This window comes from Indicator indicator, chromosome 26 (genome assembly GCF_027791375.1).
Source record: "Indicator indicator isolate 239-I01 chromosome 26, UM_Iind_1.1, whole genome shotgun sequence".
NCBI classification, from domain to species: Eukaryota; Metazoa; Chordata; class Aves; order Piciformes; family Indicatoridae; genus Indicator; species Indicator indicator.
Window position 1 is genome coordinate 11,998,158 of NC_072035.1, and position 16,771 is coordinate 12,014,928.

Genomic DNA, 16,771 nt, shown 5'->3' on the forward strand with positions numbered 1-16,771 from the left:
CACTGTGACCAACACAAATGTGCTTTTAGGGCTTAGGAAAATCTAATAGTCTGGGGAAAATGGCTGGAGGGCTTGGCCCACATGGGGCTCTGCAGGAGGCCCTTCCTCAGCAATCTATACCCTCTGCTCAGCATTCCCAAAAGCCCAGGGCTGGGGCCACTCCCCAGGAGGGACAATGAGGATGGGACTGGTGGCAGAGACCAGCACAGGAACAGCTATCACCCAGGTGTGGCCAGACAGCAGGCACGTTGTCCCCACTGCTGACCACCCCAGCAGAGCCTCCTGGTATCCCACAGCCCTGGCCTGGCACGGGAGGACTCCCAGCACCTGCTAAGGTCCCCATCAGAAGTGGAACAGATCCGGTGTGTGCTCAGTGTTCTGGGGCCACAACCCTACCACCTCCCCTTCCCCAAGTAGCCCACTGTCCCCCCAGCACAAGCCAACACCCACGGAGGACGACCAATACCTTCTTTGCTGGGGTTTGGGGGCTTGGGCTTCTCCCAGGGCACCATGGGCTTGTCCTCCTCCTGCCCCTCCATCAGGGCCTTCTCACTGGGCAGGTACCAGGTGGAGTTGTGCTCCGCCATCAGGGAGTCCAAGTCGATGGTGCTCATGGCGCCCTTGACGCCCTCTGAGCAGCAGCTGCCCAGGTCACTGTCCCCGTTCTGCCCCGTGCACTCCCCCTTCTTGCTCTTCAGCCCCAAGGGCTGGTCTTCCGAGATGCTGAACTGCTGCCGCTGGAGCTGGATCTGCGCCTGCAGGATCTCCAGGGGGTGGATCTCGTCCTGGGCTGAGGTGCTCGTGGGGGTCCGCACCTGTTCCATGCTCGGTGTGCCAGGATGGGTGCCTGCCGTGGTGCTGAGCCCATAGCTGTCGGGGGTCGAGGTAGATGTACTGAGAAGGCCAAGGGCCAGGGGCTTCTGTCCGTTGAGAAGTGCGTGCTCTCCACGGGGCAGCTTGGGCGAGCCGCCCAGCAGCGGGCTGCGAGTGGGCTTGGAGGTGGCATTGTCGGAGCTGGAGGACACCTCGTCCTCGTTGCCGTAGCTGGTGCTGACCTCGTCAGGAAAGTCCACGTGGGGGGAGCTGCCATCCGACTTGGTCACGCTCTGGATGCCACTGTCCAGGGAGGACATCAGGTCGGGCTGCTCCCCCAGCAGCAGCTCACCACCCTTGCCCCAGGAAGGCGAGGTCAGGGGCTTGTCATGGGGGGTGCCCCCACCGCGCTCTGCACCCGTGGCCCCTGGTGGGCCCCCTGCTGCCGCCGGCACTGCCGGCTGCCCCGGGCTGACACCAGCCCCACCACCCTCTGTGGCTGAGAACTTCTCGAAGAAGGTGCCAGGGCTGACATGCCCACTGTCCCGTTTCCGGCGGCCCCGCCCCCGCCCGCCACCCGCCTTCCCCTCACCACCGGCTGCCGGCTCCAGGGCATAGCCGGGTGAGAGGCTGCTCTCAGCGGGCAACAGTGGGGCAGCGCCTGCCGCCTTGCCCGTGCCACCCCCACCTGCTGGTGGCCCTGCTGGGAAGTAGTCCGAGGTGGCAGGCGGTGGTGGGTCAGGATCGGCTTGGCTGAGCTTGCGCTTGGCCTCAGCTGGGCTCTTCTTGTTGAAGGTGACATTGAGGTTGGGGGCACCCAGGCTGGCAATCATGTTCTGGCAGGCAGTGGAGAGGGCAGCCAAGCAGCTCTGCCCAAAGACATTGTCCTTGCTAGCCGGCTTACTGAAGGAGCCCAGTGAGAGGGCACCTAGCTTGCTGGCAGCAGGCCGTGGTGGTGGCGGAGGGGGGAACTCAGGTGGGGGTGGTGGGTAGGCACCTGGCGAGGCGCTGAGGGCTGGCGCAGCCCCATGGGCCGCTGGCTGCCGTGACGCTGCTGCAAAGGAGAAGCTGGGCTGGGCAGAAAAGTCAGCAGGGCCACGGCGCTCAGACGGGGCACTGGGCAGTGCCACCCCACCGCCCGGCGACTGCAACTGCGAGAGACCACCCATAGCAGGCGCAAAGGGTGGGTGGACACCAGGCGAGGGCAAGGCTTGCGCCGGGCCCTCGCCCGCCATCCGCAACGGCTCCTGTAGCCCCAGCCCACCAGCACCCGGTCGGAAGAGCACGGCTGCACCACCCGGCTGCAAGCCCAGCTCATGGGGGGCCGCCTCGGCTGGCAGCCCCGGTGCCGCCATGCGCCGCGGTAGCAGCTCCCCGGGCGGTGGAGGCCCTGCAAACCAGGCGCTGTCAGGGGCAAGGTGTGGTGCCGGTGGGTCGAAGCCACGGCCACCGCCAGCCTCTCGCTCAAAAGCGGGTGGCGGGAGGCCGCCGGGCGGGCCCACCTCGCCGTGGTGTCCCAGCTGCTGCAGGCTGGGCGGCCGCAGGCGCTGCTGGCTGCGCGAGGCCATCTGCTTCATCACCAGGGCCGCGTTCTGGCGCTGCGCCAGTGCCGGGTGCTCGGGGCCGCCGTGTGGCAGCGGCCCCCCAAATGCCTCGGGTGCCGGTGGGGTGAACTCGCCTGGCAGACCGGGGTAGGCCGTTGGGGAGAGGTGGCTCTCCATGGCGGGGCCATGCATGCCACTGCCCCAGGAGGCGCAGCGCTCGACGCCAGGGTTGCCGGGGAAGTCAAACCGCGGCCTCTTGGCGACGCTCACGTAGGGGGCATCGAAGTGCTGCAGTCTTTGATTTGGTGGCTGTTGCGGAGGAGGGTGCTGCATATTAAACACGGGGTCGGTGTAGGGATGCATATTCCTGTTCTCCAGTCTGTGAATAGGGTATTCAAACTGTGCATGCTGGTTCTGCATTATGGGCCCATTGTCCTGCAGGTTGGGGTTTGGAGCGTTGGCTTCTGTTTGCTGTTGCCTAGGGATGGCTGGCGGGCAGGAGTTCTGTCTGGCCAGCAAGCCCGGCGGCTGCTGTGGTGGTTGCGGCGGTGGCGCTTGCTGCTGCTGCATCAGCGGGTGCCGGGCGCTGGCCCCCGACTCCAGGCTGGTGGACATCTTCCGTGCTCCCCCGAAGCGCTCGAAGAAGACACCGTGCTGTTGTGGTGGGTGCGCCTTGGCCACGGCCATGCCCGGCGCCCGGGGCAGGGCGGGTGCCCCCGCGAAACTGCCGCCCGCCGGCACCTGCCGTCCGCCGCCGTAGTGTGGCAGCTGCCCCTCGGGCTCCGACGGCGAGAAGACGGGCAGCTCGAAGTGACCGGCGGGGCCGTCGCCAGGGTAATTGTATTCCAGCGAGTCCACGCTGCCCTGCGCGGGCAGCCGCCGCTGCTCCATGCCGTGTGGCTCGGAGGACCCGGCCGCCGGCAGCCCGTGGAAGGAGGCGGCGCGGTTCGGGGACTGGTCGAGGGGCAGGCAGGGCGCCGGAACGGCGTGGCTGGAAGCACCGGCGCTGTGGTGCTGGAAGTCAGGCAGGTTCCCGGGGCGCTGCTGCCCGAAGCCTTCGCCACCGCCCTGGCTCTCGGCCATGTGCTCGTAGCCGTCGGCGAACGCCGTCTGCCCGCCCAGCGCGCCGCTGTAGCCCAGCAGCCGGCCGCCGTGCACGCAGGAGGCACCGGGGTCGGGCCCGAAGTTGCCACCGAAGTGCGGGGGGTGCTGGTGGGGGTGGTGAGCGCCGCCGTGGCCGCTGTGCGGCTGCTGCCCGCCGAAGAAGCCGTGCACCGGAGGCTGCATCCCGCCGCCGCCGCCGCCACCGCCGTGCAGCTCTGCCGGGCCGCGGCCCGGGAAGCCGTACGCGTCCCCGGCCATGCTCATGTTCATGCCCAGCAGGGGAGGTTCCCCCAGAGCGCCTAGGGCCGGGTCCACGGCCGGGGCCGCCGGGCCTCCGCCGGGGAAGGCCGGCGCCTTGAAGTGCGCGCTCATGCTCAGTCCGGGCTGGCCGAAGCCCCGCTCCGCCTGCCCGCCGCTTCGGCCGCTGCTCTGCGGCTCAAACTGCTCCAGCCCGAACATCCTGCGCGGCTCCTCAGAAAGGCATGGCCACTCCGCTCCCCGCCGCGTCGCTCCGCCGTCCCGCTCCGTTCCCCACCGCTCCGCTCCGCCGCCCCGCTCACATCCTGCCGCGCCGCCGCCGCCGCGCCGCCGGCACCGGCCGCCTGCCCGCGCTCACCCGGCGGCTCCGCCGCTCGCTGCTGCCCGAGAGCCGACGGGGCGGCGCGCCGCCGCTCATAGGCTCCGGCGACCGGGAGCTGCGCGCCACATCGCCGGCCCGCCGTGCGCTGCCCGCGGCTCGCAGGGCTCCGGCGGCAGCGGCGGGGCCGGGGTGGCGGAGCTGGCGCTGCGTGCGGGCGCTGGGAGGGTTGCGCCGCGCTCCCCGGCGCGCTCCCTCGCTCTCAGCCGGCGCTGGCGGAGCAGCAACAAGTTTTGCATTTCAGCGATGAATTTCAGCCATCGGGGCTGCGCCAATGAGCGCGGCGCGGCCCGGGGCGGGGCTCGCCGTTAAGGTGGCTCCGCCGCGCCGTCCGGCCCCGCGCCCCGCCCGCTCCGCGCTGCTCGCCCCGGGCCGCTCACCGGGGCCGGCCGCGAGGCTTCCCCCGCGGCACACGGAGTGTGGACAGCCGGAGAGCTGCGCGGAGCTCCGGAGTGTCGGCCGGGTGGGGCACCGGAGCTGGGATCGGGGGCCGTGCTGCAAGCCGGGCACGGCCAGTCCCGCACTCCTGGCAACCCCAAACTGCCTGGGGCGAAACCCACCCCAGAGGCGCCGGCTGGGAAAAACAGCGGCTCAGCGACCCCGCTGTACCCCCGGGCTCCCGGACTCCGTTCCGCGCCCCGTCAGTCTTGCCCGGAGCCGCTGCGTCCCGGTTTAGCGGGAGCGGAGTTGTCAGAGCCGGGGTTGCCCGGAGAGAAGAACGTCCGTCAGGTTAAACCGCCGCTAGGATCAGGCGCTTCAGGTGCTCCAGGGTCGCACGTGTCGATAGTTTAAAAAAACAAACCCGAAAATTATTGCCGCCCCGGAAAAAAAAAAAAAAAAGGAAAAAGGAAAAAAAGAAAAAGAAAAGAAGGCAGCTCTATAAATAAGCGGCCGGGTAGGGTTTGTGTATGGCAGGAGAGTTTAAAGGGATTTTTTTCTGCAGGATCAGGATGCTGCGCTGTGATTAAATATTGATTTTGTGTAATTAGTTTTCATGTGAACTATCCTCCTTGCTGATGGCTTGGAGATTTCAGAACTAGAGAAGAAATGGAATTGGACATGGAAATTATTACTTAGCAAAGTGACACGGGGGGGAGAGGGGGGCGGGCCGGGTCGGGCTCCGGGGCTGGCACCGGGGCAGAAAAGGAAGAACGCGCGTCCCGGCAGAAGCACAAAGAGGTGCAGGGAAAGCCTCCCTCGTTCGCTACGGGAGCGACGGCCGCCGAGACAGAAGGAACGAGCGAGCCACCGGCCCCTGCGCCCTGGCCCCACAGAGCGGCGGGGACCCGGACCGACGGCTGCGCCGCTCCCCGCCGAGGGCCGCGGGACAGGGACGCCCCCAGTACTCCTCGCCGAGTGCTTCGCGGCATGGACGGCTTTGGGGCAGGGATGCCCACGGAGCTCTCCGCCGAGGTTTTGTGTCCAGGATGGCCCCAGGGCTCCCCACCGAGACTTCGGGGCAGGGCCGCCGCCGGGCCCCGCCGCTCTCCTTCTGCGCCTGCGTGCGCGCCGTCGGTGCCGGCTCTTCCGAACGGGCACAGCGCCCCCTGGCGCTCGCCCCGCAGGCGCAGCCTGGCTCCCTCGGTGCGGCTCGCTTCGGCCGCAGCCCCGCAGTCAGAAGGGCTGCAGGTCTGTGCACTGAGACCGCCCCGACGGAGGGCAGCGGGTGCCGGTGGGGCAGGCCGAGGGCCGCGCTCAGCGCACACATGTACACACCGCCCGCCTCGGAAGGACGGGGCCGGGTCCCGAGGGGAGACGGGACCAGCTGCCCGGTGCCGTCCCGGGGCATAGTCCCGCTCCGCCATTACACTCTACGGCCCGTCCTGCCTACGACCCCGCGGTGCTCTCTCCTCGCAGAGGGTGGCTCCTGGGGGCGTCCGTGCTGCCGGGTCAGCCGGTCGTCTTCGTGCTTCCGCAGAGCGGGGCGCAAGTGAGGGGCGCTCCCGTAGCGGCAGATCGGTGAACAACCCGTGGCGAGTCCACACTCTGCCTCCGGCGCTCCGTTCCGTTCCCAGTCACGGGATGGACCTTTCAGGAGCAGCGGTGGCACGTTTTGACTGCTGCTGCCCCAGAGGTACTTCCCAACAGTAGCTCTGCCGAGTGCCAGGCTCTGGCTGCCAGGGCAAGCTCCGAACACCAAAGGACCTGCACAGTGCAGGGACACCGGGGCTCGCCCGTGTCTGCCGTGGCAGGCACTCGACTCCTCACCTCAACTTGTTACTGCCCTGAAAGGGTAATAACTTCTTGTGTAAAGTAGAACTCACTTGGTATCCAGTATTTTTCTGACCTGATTGAAAAAATTGATTATTTTTAAAAGAGAAGGGGAAAGACTGGATCAATTCTAAGAGTGCCAGTCAAAGCCTGTTAACACCACAGAACGTGTGAGAGCACCATAAACCAAAGCAACATCAGTGTCTTGGTGCCTGTCCTTCCAGCACAGAGGCTCTGGCTGGCACATCTGTGCCATGGGCAGGGTGTGCTCAGCCCTTGCTGAGACAGACTGGTGGGTGAAGTGCCCACTCATGGAAGTAACACCCCTTTATCTCATCTGGAGTCCAATTTTTGGTGGTGTGTCTGCTGTAGAGTAGCCTAGAAAGACACTTTCTGTGTAAAACACCAAATACTAGTTGGACAATCTGTTTATTACTGAAGGCAGTATCTTAACAGTTGTAATCATGCTGGGGTTTACTTGTAGGGGACCATTTTTATCACAGCTTCCTTGCTATGTCTATATCCAGGTCCTTCTCTGGAGAAAAGGTCTGTTCTCTGTACTGCAGCCGCGATGGAAGTTGTACCACAAGTGATGTGGAAGAACATTGCTCCAGTAAGGCAGTTAGATTTCTGCTGACCTAAAAAGACCTCAGGTACTCTGAAATTGCAACTCTTTCCTAAATCTGGGAGTAGTGCCCTTCAGAGATACCTCCTGCAGCACTGGCTTCTGCAGAAGAGACCAAATGCTTCAGAAAAAGGCTGATTTTCACTGATTTAGATTTATCTTGCATTTCCTAGACAATTCAGGATACGTTTGGTCCTCAAGTACACACACTCTGGAAGAGCAAAGTGATGCTGCAAAGGAGATTAAAAATAGAGGGATAGAAACTTCCTTGGTCTATGAACTGATCCTCTCAAAGGCCAAGCATTAATCCTCTTCTCTCCTCAGTTTTGGTCTGTGCCTACCAACAGGAGCAGGAGGTGTCCCTGCCCAGGCTAGCAGCCACCTTGCCCCTCATTTCTTCCCCATTCGTCACCAGATGTTTTACCTTCTCCTCCACTGCTGGCTCAGGCATCACCATCTTCTAAGTGCAAATGTTAAGGATGAAAGTTTCACCATGGTGACTCCCCAGCAGCACTGCCCAGATGCAGCTCAGGAGCAGTGTGTAGCTGGCTGATGGCAAGCATGCAAATTGTGTCAGCCTAAATATTTTGACAGTGGAAGCAGTGAGCTGATGAGATGGAAGGTCTATACCAGCTGCAGCTTCCACAGGCTCCTGATGGGAACCTTACTTAGTGATTGAGTATCAACAGTGGTTCAAACACAGTGTCTAACCTGGGATGTGTTCTGGGCTAAGCACAACCTGGGGCTGCTACCCTGCCTGTACCTCCCAGCTCCCGGTGCAGTGCTGGGGAGTGTGAGCAGGACTGTGACTGGCACCCCAAGGAGCACTTCAATCACCAAGGATCACCATGATCCAGCTAAGGAGAAGGATTGTACCAAGGGGGAGAATGTCTTCTGAGTGAGAAAGAGAGACTGAGTGAGCTGGGGCTATTTAGTTTGGAGAGGAGGAGGCTGAGGGGTGACCTCACTCATATTTATAAATATGTAAAGGGTGAGTGCCAAGAGGATCGAGTCAGGCTCTTCTTGGTGATGCCCAGTGACAGGCCAATGGGTGGAAATTGAGGCACAGGAAGTTGCATGGAAACAGGAGAAAATTTTTTCACTGTGAGGTTGACAGAACACTGGAACAGACTGCCCAGGGGAGTTGTGGAGTCTCCCTCTCTGGAGATACTCAAAACCCACCTGGATGTGTTCCTGCTCTAGGTGATCCTGCTCTGGCAGGGGGGTTGGACTAGATCTTTTGAGGTCCCTTCCAGCCCCTAACATTCTGAGATTCTGTGAAAAGTGGATTTTTACAAAACATATTTTTACTTCTAATCTTTGGGGTTTGGTCATCTTGGGGGAAGCAGGGAAAGGCATTATTTAAATAGCTGTATCTGCAGGGGATTATTTTCTAAATTAACAATAGTAATTGCTCCTGCCAAATCCAGAGTTGAGGGGATTCATTTATTTCTACTCTCAAGACAATAGCACAATTTTGGGTTTCATATTGCAAGCTCTGAAAAACCCAATGGTGGGGCTAATGCTTTAAAGAAAAAAAAAAAAGGAAAGAAAGAAAATAATAATTCAAGCGACATCAATTCATCAGACTTGAATTCGGCTCCTTCCACAGTGCCACTTTAACTTGCACTGAGAAAAGTTGCTGCTCAGCAAAAAAAAAAAAAAAAAAAAAAAAAAAGGGAAAAAAAGTCCTTTTTAACAAAATGAATGCATCATACATAAAACATCACGAACCGTACAATTAGTAAGCAAATGTAAGAGTTCAGCTCAGTTCATAATTATTCAGCAAACCTATTCAGAATGATTTTTTTTTTCCTTCCCCCCTGCAGCAATCAACTGTGTGGGCTCATTACCACTGAGAATCTAACTAAGAAACCACCACATAAGCTGTACAAAACAAGCCCATATGCTAGAAAACCTTCAGCCCAGCTAGCCACAGGCAAGAAGCCTTTTAAAGCCTTCCAGCCAGCAAAGCCACATCTCACTTTTCCGTGGTGTTTCTACCCTCAGCTCTACAAAGCTGCCATTTAATTCCTGTGTCAGGCTTTAGGTGTATCAATTGTAGCTGCTAACTAACCTCGGCAGCGCTGGGGAGCGCAGCCATCTGGAGCAGCACACAAAGGCAGCTGGGTGCCGCTGCACGTCACACGCAGCCCAAGCCGTGGGTCCTGTTCTGGAGCTGGGCTCCCAACAGGTACTCTGTGAGAAAAAAAAAAAAAAAAAAAGAAAAAAGCTGATGGTTTTTTCCTGGCTGTGATTTCCACTCCTAGAAAAGGATATTCATAGAATCATAGAATCAACCAGGTTGGAAGAGACCTCCAAGATCATCCAGTCCAACCGATCACCCAGGCCTAAGCAATCAACCAGACCATGGCACTAAGTGCCTCATCCAGGCTTCTCTTGAACATCTCCAGTGATGGAGACTCCACCACCTCCCTGGGCAGCACATTCCAATGGGCAATCACCCTCTCTGGGAAGAACTTCCTCCTAATCTCCAGCCTATACCTCCCCTGGCACAACTTGAGACTGTGTCCCCTCCTTCTGCTGCTGGTTGCCTGGGAGAAGAGCCCAACCCCCACCTGGCTACAACCTCCCCTCAGGTAGTTGTAGACAGCAATGAGGTCTCCCCTGAGCCTCCTCTTCTCCAGGCTAAACAACCCCAGCTCCCTCAGCCTCTCCTCATAGGGTTTGTGTTCCAGACCCCTCACCAGACCCCTCATTCAGTGAAGGAATGGTCTCAAAGTCTGGTGGCTGACGTTATGGGGAAGGTTTTCACCCCATTTCTGTCTGTAAGAGTCAGGGAAACACGGTGAGTAGACACACTCAGAAAGCAAGTGTGTAAAATCACCAGGTGAGCCTGGCAGCACAGTGAGCATGGAGCAGAATTGTCATAAATAAGCTAGCCAAAAAGCCAAAAAAGGGAAGGTGCTCCTCTGGAAGAGAGAATGGTTGGTTGCACTCACCTGCTTTAGCTCCCAAGAACAGGAAGGAGTTTTGGGTTAGGAATGGCCCTTTTCTGGCAGAGGGGCATCTCTCTGGTCCAGCTGCAGGTGAAGGGCTGGTCACCCGGGGACACAGGGACACCTGGGGCCTGCTCTGGGGACAGGGACAACACTGGCTGCCCCCAGGGACCACTTTGAAAGGTGGTGTGTAAAGATGTCTGGGGATCCAACATCCCTGGTCACTTCTTGTCCTTCCCTGTTGGAATGTCTGGAGGTGATTAGTTTGTAACTGAGATTAAAGATGAGTTCATCTGCAAAACTCCAGTTTCTGGGGAGTTTGCCTTGCTGCTGTGAGTATTTCATGCTTAGTTTCACCAATAGTGTTGTTTTCTGGAAAGTTTGAACCAAATCCCTTCAGACACTTGACTGCTTCCAATTGTAAAAAACGCATAACTGAGTAATAAGAGTTGAGGGACTAAAACTTCCAGTTGCTTCCTGCAGCAGTTGGCAGTGACTGCAGAATCTGGCCCTTCAAGAGGATTTTCCCATTTGTTTCTTCTGCAGGGTGGTGCCTGGTTTAGTTTCTTTACATCTCTGCAGCCTTCAGCTCTGTATTTTTTTTTCTTTTTCAGGTACCTCTGTATGAGAGGTGAAATGTGCACAATATTGGTGTTTTTTTTTCCCTTGCTGCAAACAGCTTTTCTGCATCATTTCAGTAATTGGGTCCCATTTATATCAGTTAGGTGAAAACCTTTATAGCACATGGGGCACTTGGCTGTATGTGTTGAACACATTTAAGTTTTTCTAGTTTAGATCACTAAAAAAAAAAAAAAAAAAGAGGGCAATGCTAAAGCAATGCAGCATCAAGATTGCATGGTTAGTAAAAGCAATGGGAAAAGATAAAGCAAATTTTCCCATCTATGGTAATTGTTTTACAGTAGACCCAAGTACACCTCCTGGCCTTCATTATCCTTTCAAATTCCCACCTCTAGGACACAAACCTTAGGGTTACACATTTGATTTTGGGATGGGGGGTAGGAGAAAAGAAATTAGATCCTATATACAGCACGACAGAATTAGTCCAGCTACAGAAACAGTAAAAGTTTTCTATTTCCTAAAATAACTCTGTGAAACATCCATAAAATAGTAGCTCTCTGTACAGATGATCAGCATTTAACCCTCCTTGGTGTTTCATGATGGAGTCTGTATGATTAGCTTTAGTATGTTGTTTTCTTAGACTTGTACCAGGTGGGATTTGTGTAAGGTTGGTGGAACAGGAACGATCTTGGAGCATCTGGGAAGTCTGACTCACAGTGGGTGATGCCAGCAAACCCCTGATGTTAATTCATTTTTCATCATCTTATGAACTGAGCTATGGTGAAAGGAGAGAACCAGGGGCTATTTTGTGAAGTCCTGATGACTTAATTGCCCTGCCTGTTAGCTTCATGAGAGTGTTCACCTTAGTGCTTCCTTTTCACATCCTGAAAGCCCATGACATTTTCCATGCTGTGTTTGCAAGCCTGTCCCCTCTTGTCACCTGCAAGACCTTGTCCCAGTGGCTAGGCAGAGCAGAGCTGCGCAGGGGCAGCTGCAGGGGTTGCTGGATGTGGGTTGAGATGTTGCTTACCCAGCATGGACCAGAACAGCCTTTCCTGGAGAACCTCCCATGGGCTGTGTCAGAGCGTCCTACCCTGTCACCTAATGCTGATGCTGGCAGATCATGGCTCACACTCCTGATCCTGGGGCATTTCCTGCATAAGGGTCCCAGCCTCCCAGGTGCTGCTGAAGACCAAGCTGCATACACTGTGGGTGAGAGCAAGGCTTGGGAAAGAGGGACCCAGAGGTCAGAGCCATCAGGCAGACACCTTTGCTGCTTTTGTTGTTTAGCACACTACTTCTGAAGGTTTTGCAGAATGACTCACATCTCCGAGCCATTGCTGAACCATGGCTCACACTCCTGATTTGTCCAGCTTAAAAACCAGTGCCTCAGCCCTCACAAACCAGTGAAGAGCTGTCCTCAAGGCAGTGGGCACCTAGTCTGGCAGTGGCACAGTGGCAGTGCTAACTGGCAGCCACTACCAGTGGGCTGGGCAAGGCCAGGAATGGACACAGTGCCCATACAACCCTGTCCAGTGATTCTGCCTGCAGCAGGGCCTTCACACAGGGCTGGACTTCACCTGCACAGGGCTGACAGGGGCTGCTGCATGCACCATCCTTGGTGCACCTCAATAATTAGGCCCCTCACTCCAAGAAGGACATTGAGTTGCTGGAGCAGGTCTAAAAAAGGACAATGAAGCTGGTGATGGGTCTGAAAAACAGGTTAGGTGAGGAGCAGCTGAGGGAACTGGGGTGGTTTAGTCTAGAGAAGAGGAGGCTGAGAGGAAACCTGAAAGGAGGTTGCAGTGAGGTGAGTATTGGTCTTTTCTCCCCAGTATCAGGTGAAAGAACAAGAGGAAATGACCTGAAATTGTGCCAGGGGAGGTTTAGGTTGGAGATCAGGGAAAACTTCTTTCCTGAAAGAGTGCTCAGGCATTGGAGCAGGCTGCCCAGGGAGGTGGTGGAGGTGTTGAAAAAAACATGTGGACAATGCTCTTTGGGACATGGTTTAATAGCCATGGTGGTGTCACAGTTGGACTCGATCTTAGAAGGCTTTTCCAGCCAAAGCAATTCCATGATTCTCTAACTCCTACAGAAGAAGCAACCAACTCCTTACGTGGAACGCTAAGATGCAAACATCGGCAGCAGCAACAGCCCTCTGCAGGCTCCCCACCACATGCACAAAGGGTTAAAACTCTCCTGCCATCCATACCCATGGCTTCTCCCAGCTCACATGGCCCCTCAGCATCTCCTACAAAAGCCTGATTTAATCCCAGCCGCAGACAACTCACATTGTGCTCGCAGACTTCCAGCGCTGTCAGGCGATCGGGTTTCCAGCTCATATCCCAGGCACAGCCCAGGCACCCGGCGGAACAAAGGCTCCTTTGTTAGGGGGGAAAAAAAAAAATCCCCCGAAGATATTAGCAGTGCAGGAGAGTTCAAACTGTTAAATGATTCAAATATTATTTAATGAACACGTTTGAAATGAGGTCTCACAGCCCAGAACGCTTTTTAGATCACCGTTTACAAAAAGCCCGCCTCTTCGTTTACTTCTGTATGAAGTTGTTGCTTTCAGGTTTTAATTACACCCAATTCACTCCCAGGCTTTTCCAGAGACCTGCCGTGCTGCTGCAGCTCAGTGCTGGTCTGTGGTGCTGGTGACCACTGGATGGTTCAGAAATGCTTATGATCACAGCCCCTTCATTTACCTTGAGCTGCATTTCTGTGGCCGTAAGAAACAAGGCACCCAGTGAGCTGCCTGCAGAAGACCAGCTCCAGGTTGTTCTAGAGGGTGCTGAAAACAAGCTTCCAAAATTAGGAAGTTTGTTAAATTAGGGTATGAAGATTTACCCCAGGAACTTGGGATCGAGACTGAAGTCAGAGTGATACAAAATAAACATTTTGTTCCTTTTACCACCTTTCCCTGCTGCAGCTGGGTTCAGAGTACGTTGGTACAGAGCATTTCCACTGCACACATCCTGGCACTGGCAGGAAATACAGCAGGAACAGAACGCCCCTGTCACCACCACCACCATCCGAGGAGCTTCTTCCTCACTGCAGCCAATTTTGGCAGACAGCAAAGGAAGTGGCAAACCAGTGTGGCTCTGCAGCTGCAGTGGTGCCACTGGGCTGTCCTTACAGAAGCAAGAAGCCAGTGGACCTCAGTGGTCCAAGAGGAAGGCAGGCAAGGGAGATGCACCTACAAACAGAGAAGAAAATATCTTTGTCTCTCACGAACATGGCAAACTCAGTTCATCAAATACATTACTGCATAGTCTTTCTCAAGGAGCTCTGCCCTACAAATCCACAGGCCAGTGATGACACCTAACAGTGGTGACAGAGGAATGAGCTCAAGAAGCAACAGGCTTCACTCCCAAACCCAGCCAGTCCTGGGCAGTCACCGCTGAGCTGCCCCAAGCTTCTGGCAGCCTACATCCAAGGCTTTTCACCTCCAGTCAGGCACTCAGGAAGGAGGCACTCACAGCTTTCCAGCTTCAAGCCTTTGCTCACTGCAGTTACTGAAACTCTCCTTGACCACATCCCCTGTGCCCATGTCAGGAACTCTGCATGTCCTAACCTGGACAAGAGCTCAGCCCTCTGCCTGCCAGTGAAAGGCAGCAACAGTTGTACACCACAGACTGGACAGGGAAGAGCAAAGAAAAGCCTTTAGGACCTCATCCATTAATATGCAATCAAACCAAACACCTTGTTCCAAACCCTCCCACACCACAGCAGTGGTGAACACCAGAGCAGTGCCAAACACCAGTGCAACCAACATGGGCATTTCAGTTTTAACGCTCAGTCACTTCCCACCAAGCAGGTATCAGTTACCCATACACAGAAATGCCAGCTGCTCTAACCACACATCAGCCACAGGTTCTTCCTCTTAGCCAAAAATGAGACACAAGCAGAAGGGAGAGCCCCACAAGACTGACACCAGCACCCACACATGCCTGCATCTACCTCCAGGCAGAGCAGAGCAGCAGCAGTCGCCCCCAGGATGGCCCTGGGGAAAAGGGCTCTGGCCACCTCCAATAATTCCAACTTGCTCAGCACAGCAGCAGGGTCTGCACCTCCTTGCCCCAGTGTTTCCCAAGCCCTGAGGGGTTTTAAGAGCCCTTTGTGCCTCTGGTGGCCAGGACTTGCAAAATGATATTTTTAGGGTCTAGTCAGAAGGGAAGGAAAAGGAGGAGGAGAGACCCCCAGAGCACAGTGAGGGTTAGGGGAAGCAGAGGTATCTGTGAGGCATGGGGGTGCCTGCACAACAGAGAGGGCTCAGCCACGGGAAGAGGCTGCACAGGGTCTCAGCAGCAGCTTGGCAGGGTGGGACAGGATGAAGCTGCTGTCAATTAATGTTGAACAGTGATGGCAAACAAAAGGATCCAAGACTGGAGGAATCTGATGTCAGCCAGCAATCTATTTCTGCCATGGTGGGATGGAGCCTGCTTGGCAGCAGGGCACCACACACCCAGCTGGTGCTGAGACCTCTTCCCAGGCAGACCTACACCAGTCAGTGCCCAGTGTCCCTCCCTGATTAACCCTGGACCCACTCTTCCTCTACACCTTCTTGCCTCAGGAAGCACAGGGAGCTGCGGTTCACAGCCGGTGTCTGCAGAGCTGAGCACCATGGCAAACAGGTTGCAAGCTTCTTACAAGTTACAGAGCGATTTTATTCCTCCTGACAAGCCTAATCACACCATTTCAATATTTAAAGTGAGGCACTTACTTAGCCCAGCTCTTCGAGGTCAGGATGTTAAAACCCATCTGTCAGGCACTGTGAAAACAAAGTAGGAATGAGGCCTTAACGCAGCACTGCTCAGCAGCTCTGAGGTTCAAAGGATGCAGAGCAAAGAGGGGGAAGCTCTTGCACACCACCACCAGCCCCGACACTGGCTTCTCTGCCCATTCAACACACTGTGCCCACCTGGTACCTGCCTGCTGCCCGGCACACGGTCAGGTGCTGCAGACATGGAGGGTGTGAGTGACAGGAGCAGTATTAATCCTCTGCTTTTGCTGGTGGACATTGGCAGGTAACAGCACTGCACTGAGCAGCCACAGGTACAAATCCACCACCAACACAGAAATCAGAAGCTGCACATGGCAAGGGAGCATTTTAGACCAACCCACCCACATCTGGGGGAGCAGGAGATGTAGCTCCTGAATAGGGCCAAATCAACAGAGCTTTGGGAAATCCAGAGTAAGTTTGTCACATCAGAGGCATTTTCAGACTGCTCAGAGAGCACTTAAAAATGAATTAGGAGGGAAAAACCCAACCCACAAAACTTGGCAGATTTTTCCTGACGTTTCTCAGTCCGCACACTGAGGCAAGAGGCAGAAAACATTCCCCTTTCTTTTCAAGGATAAAAAAAATCCTCCAGAAAGAAAAAAACAACATCAACAAAACAAAAACCCACAACAATTTCCTTACAAGTCCCTTTTAGACCACACCTCTGTGCAGCCAAGTGATGGATTTAAAAGGTTACTGCTGGAATATGGTTCACAGCAGTCTATTGCAGTGAATAAATATCACGTTTACATATCCATTAGAACACAACTACACTGCATTTCCATTATTTCATGTGGGTTTGCCATCTGGAAGCTAAACAAGCTGTGTAGTAAAAAGAAAGAATTCAATTTTGTGTTTACCAAAAGGAGCCATACACAAGTTGGGATTTATGGCAGGCGGTTCCACAGCCTCAGCAGGCAGAGTCTGCCCACGGCCAGAGCTGTGCCACACGGGAGGACACTTCACACAACCAAGGGGGCTCGGCTGCACCAACCAGCCCCTTACACTTGCAATTTCCCACAGCAGCAATGCCCAAAGACCCACCTGGAAACATGTTTCTGAAAAGCCCTTCCTGCTTCACCCATGAGGTCTGCATGCAGGGCCAGGCAAGGACAAGAGCAGCCCTGCTCAGGTTGTGAGGAGTGTCAGGCGTTGCATTAAACATCCACAGTCCCAGGACGTGGTGTGTCCTTGCTCTGAACCCTCCACCAAGAAGAATCCTGCATGAATAATGCTGCCTGTCACTGTGCATCTACCCCAAGGAAAGGCACCTTTCCTGGGCAGTGGTTGGGTGTCAAAGCCCATGCCAGGCTGAAGTTCAGTGCCCAACCTCCAAATGCAGGACAGCCCCAGGCACAGCCTCCCTGCCAGTGGGGTCATGGCCCCAGCCTCCCTCCTGCTCCCCTTGGCACCACCGAGCCACACGCCAACACCTGTTCTCCCCAACACACTCTTATACTCACATGATCTTACCCTAGCATAGGTGGTTTCTCAGATGTCCTTACCAAGAGA

At 56.0% G+C, this 16,771-nt stretch overlaps 1 protein-coding gene across 1 annotated transcript in view; it reads right to left on the minus strand.

Moving 5' to 3' along the window:
• The window catches only part of MN1 (MN1 proto-oncogene, transcriptional regulator), a 34,793-nt gene extending 30,873 nt beyond the window's left edge, over positions 1-3,920 (minus strand). The window contains exon 1 of the mRNA XM_054392759.1: positions 467-3,920. Within this exon, the coding sequence (XP_054248734.1) occupies positions 467-3,920 (3,454 nt within the window). The remainder of the gene's footprint in view (positions 1-466) is intronic.
• Between the last annotated feature and the right edge of the window lie 12,851 nt (positions 3,921-16,771).